We start from the raw sequence: 3,432 nt of genomic DNA, 5'->3' as shown, positions 1-3,432 counted from the left end.
ACGTTGGTCAGGGGAAAGGCACCCTCCCTCAAGGCTGGCCAAGCCTTCTTCCTCTCATTAGCGGTGCAACCCTGTGTTCCCGCTGGAGCCCAGCACGGAAGTGTCATCTTCCCGCGGGGGCCTCCTGTTGTCTCGCCTGGCTCAGAGAGCTGAGACTAACTGAAATATAAAATATTAACTGTTAGAGAAAACAAAGGATACCGCCCCCAGCATGGCTCCTGTGCCTGAGGCTTGGCCACGTCTCACTAGTCCCTAGGCCTCTCTGTCTCACCCGCAACCTCACCCCTCCATGGGATCCACGAGTTGAATTGCAGCTCTCCAAAGCGAATTCCCCCGGCCCTGTAACCCGACTCCTCACAGCCACGCGTTCCCTTCTGCCGGGAGCTCAGAATGACCACCAGGAAGCCAGGAGCAAAACACTTAAATGTTGCATTTATTAAGGAGATGTTAAATAAGAAAAAAAAAAGTCAAAACGGTGTCATGAATGTCAAGAGCACTTTTGTGGCGTAAACCGTGCAGTCATGAGCTACAAGTTCTAGTCCAAGTCCTTGCCCCGGGGCTAGCTAGGGCGTCAGCCTCCTCCCCCCACCCCCAGTTGGAAATGCAATAAAGGAAACAAATCACCCGGTTGAACAGTCGCAGGCTTCCCCCTCCCCCCACCCCTTCTCCCAGGATAACAAAACTAACGCCAGGCAGGCAAACAGGCCACTAGGGCAGCAAAGGACCTATCAAATATGTGTATTCAAGCAAACAAACACAAAATCCCTTAAAACAGCACGTTGCAATCAATCAAAGGTATTTATAGTCTCTCGCGCCAGGGCTGGGAGGAGCGGGAGATAATGGGCGCGAATCCGGACCCTGATCTGTGTGTCCCCATTAGTTCTGTTGCGTGGCGTATATACCGGTCACTTTTCGGGCCACCAGGCAATCGATACCGCTGGGTCTTTCCCCTGCCCGCCCGCTCCACCTGCCCCGAGAGCTTGGCCCACCTGCGGGTGGAGAAGGGCCGTCGCAGGGTGGGTCTCCCCGCATCCCACGCTAGCGGCAGCTTCCAAAGTTCTGCGCTCTAATTGCCCTCTTCTTGCCACTTGCTTCTGAGTCCAGTCGGGGCCCTCTCCTCCTACTGCCAGGAATGGGGACTTTCAGAGGGCGAGCGAGAAAAGGGTCGCTTCATCCCGAAAGGCAAAAGTCGAGAGAAATAATTGACTCCGACAGGTTTGCTTCGCCCGGTCTCGGATGGTGAGGGGGCGCGGCCGGGCGGGCTAAGTGGGGAGGCGTTGGGGCGGCTGCCGCGGGGGCGGGAGGGCCGGTCAGTAGGGCCCCACGACCACCGCTTCCACCTCCTTAGACGGTCTCCGGTCTTTCACCAGGAAGTTGATCATGCCCTCGGACTTGATGAGGAGGTTGCAGCCGAGGAAGAAGATGCCGAAGACCACGGTCAGTGAGAGCACGCACATGACAGCGATCTGCACCACGCGCATGATGTACAGGCTGCGCTCGTCCGGGCCGCCCTCGGCGAAGCCGTCGTCGGTCACCACCGACGCCTGGGTGCAGCAGCGCACGGCGCGCTCCAGCGCCTCGCTGCTGTTGGCCAGGAGCAGGCCCGCCACATCGGTCTGGTTGTCCGGCGCCGGATTCATCGCGGGAGCCGGCGGGCGCCCGGGGAGGCGCGGGTCCGAGGGGTGGGAAGGCGGTGGCGCGGGAGGAACAGATACAGAGCGGAGCGCTCACTTGGGAGACTTGCGCGCGTGGGGGCTGCTCGCTCTCTCCTTTCCTAAGTCCCCGGGTCGTGGGACTTTCCCAGGAGCCTTTCCGACGCGCGCCGCAGCCCGCCTGGTCTGCGCCGTCTGCTCCTGCCAGGGCGGTGCTGGTTCCCGGCGCTCGCTCGACTGGGGGCTGTTGGAACTTGGCGGGGCTGGGCCAGTGGGGCCGTGGGAGGTGCGGCGGCGGCGGCGGCGGCGGCGGGGCGGCTGCTCTGAGCGAACAGCGGCCCCTTCCGGCCGCACCACCGCTCTGCGCCTGCGGCCGTTTGGCCGTGGGGGAAGAAAAGGGGCGAACCTCCTCCTCTCGCCTTTCTTGCTTCTTGCTTTCAACTTCAAAGACTAGGCAGAAGTCACTGTACTTTTCTGGCCTGATGGATGATTAAAGAGTTTCGGACGGAGGAGAGGTTGCGATCAGCTGAAAGTTTCCAAAGAACTGGGTCACACCAGCTCTGCGTGTCTTTTGCCTCCCGCCCCTCTCACCTCTGGGCGGATGGAAAGTGGCGATGAATCGCAGGTGCCAGATGGTGCCCTGCGAACGCATGGGCCGCCGCCTGTGCCTGATTCCGTCTTGCCTGCGACGGATTTCTGGTGGAGTAGGGATGATCTGGGAGGTTTTCTGTCTTTGTTTTTGTTTAAGTACTGATTTTAGGAAGAAAGAAAGCAGGGAAGGAGGGAAGGAAGGAAGTAGAAAAGGGAGGGAGGAAGGAAAGAAGAAAAAGAGGAAGGAAGCCATTGGAAGACAGAGTAAGACAGGTTTTATAGTGATTTTTGAGGCGAAGGAAAGGAAGGGGGTTAGGGGAAGGATATGCTCTTCTGTGGCCTTTGTGTGGAAATGATTGCCGGAAGCAGGGTCACCTCTCTGGTAAGGGTGGGAAGATGGACAGAGTGGGCACTCTTATAATCTGGGTTGCAGATGAGTTTTTGGAAGTGCTTCCAATGTTTTTCTCGGTTGGCGGTAAATCAGTCCTTTTATTGCTCATCAATATCCATCACCTAGAACACTGGCCAACTGCTGCAAGCTCTCCCCATTTTCCATAAACTGATGTATTGTGTCTTAGTCATTTTGAACAAAGCTACAGATGTTTCAGGGGCCTGATTGAGGCTTTAGCCCATTATGATTTTGCTGCTGGCTTCAGGAAAATGTTACAAACCTGTCAGATTGTTTCTTAAGCTCCAGAAGAATTCTTCGGGTTTTTTGTTTGTTGGTTGGTTTTTCTCTTTTCTACTTTCTTTCCCCCCTCCCCCTTCCTCTCTCCCTTCCTTACTTCCTTTTTTCTTTCAACTGTAACAGGTGGAAACCAGTAACTTGAAGCTCAGTCCAAACTTTTGATAGAATACATTTACCACATTCTATTAAAACATAATAGCTGTCTTGCTATTTTCACCTCTGTTCTCAATTCCATTCTTTTTGCTTGTTAAACTCTTTTATGTTTCTCTCCCCGAACATCATTTTCTCCACGTTGAGAGATTTCCTTATTTTTTTCTTACTACTTCATGACCACCATAACATAGATTGAACTATCTTTCAGTTAAGAGTTTTCAATTTTTGAGTGTTGATTATATATCAGCTTCAATAAGCCTAGATCCTTCTAAATAGCTATTTTTTATTTTAGGTGTAATTTCATAGCTGAAAATCTGGGCTTTTGGTCCTTATCTATAATTCACCTGG

At 54.0% G+C, this 3,432-nt stretch overlaps 1 protein-coding gene across 1 annotated transcript; it reads right to left on the bottom strand.

Moving 5' to 3' along the window:
- Window positions 1-1,310: 1,310 nt before the first annotated feature.
- RPRM (reprimo, TP53 dependent G2 arrest mediator homolog) lies at window positions 1,311-1,640 on the bottom strand. The gene has a single exon (XM_028113030.2). It carries the CDS (start codon window positions 1,638-1,640, stop codon window positions 1,311-1,313), a length of 330 nt encoding a protein of 109 aa, XP_027968831.1.
- Window positions 1,641-3,432: the final 1,792 nt, after the last annotated feature.

This window comes from Eumetopias jubatus, unplaced genomic scaffold (genome assembly GCF_037043125.1).
Source record: "Eumetopias jubatus isolate StellerSeaLion01/CBP00866 unplaced genomic scaffold, mEumJub1_p1.0 scaffold_3, whole genome shotgun sequence".
NCBI lineage: Eukaryota > Metazoa > Chordata > Mammalia > Carnivora > Otariidae > Eumetopias > Eumetopias jubatus.
This window is presented reverse-complemented; position numbering and strand designations above follow the sequence as displayed.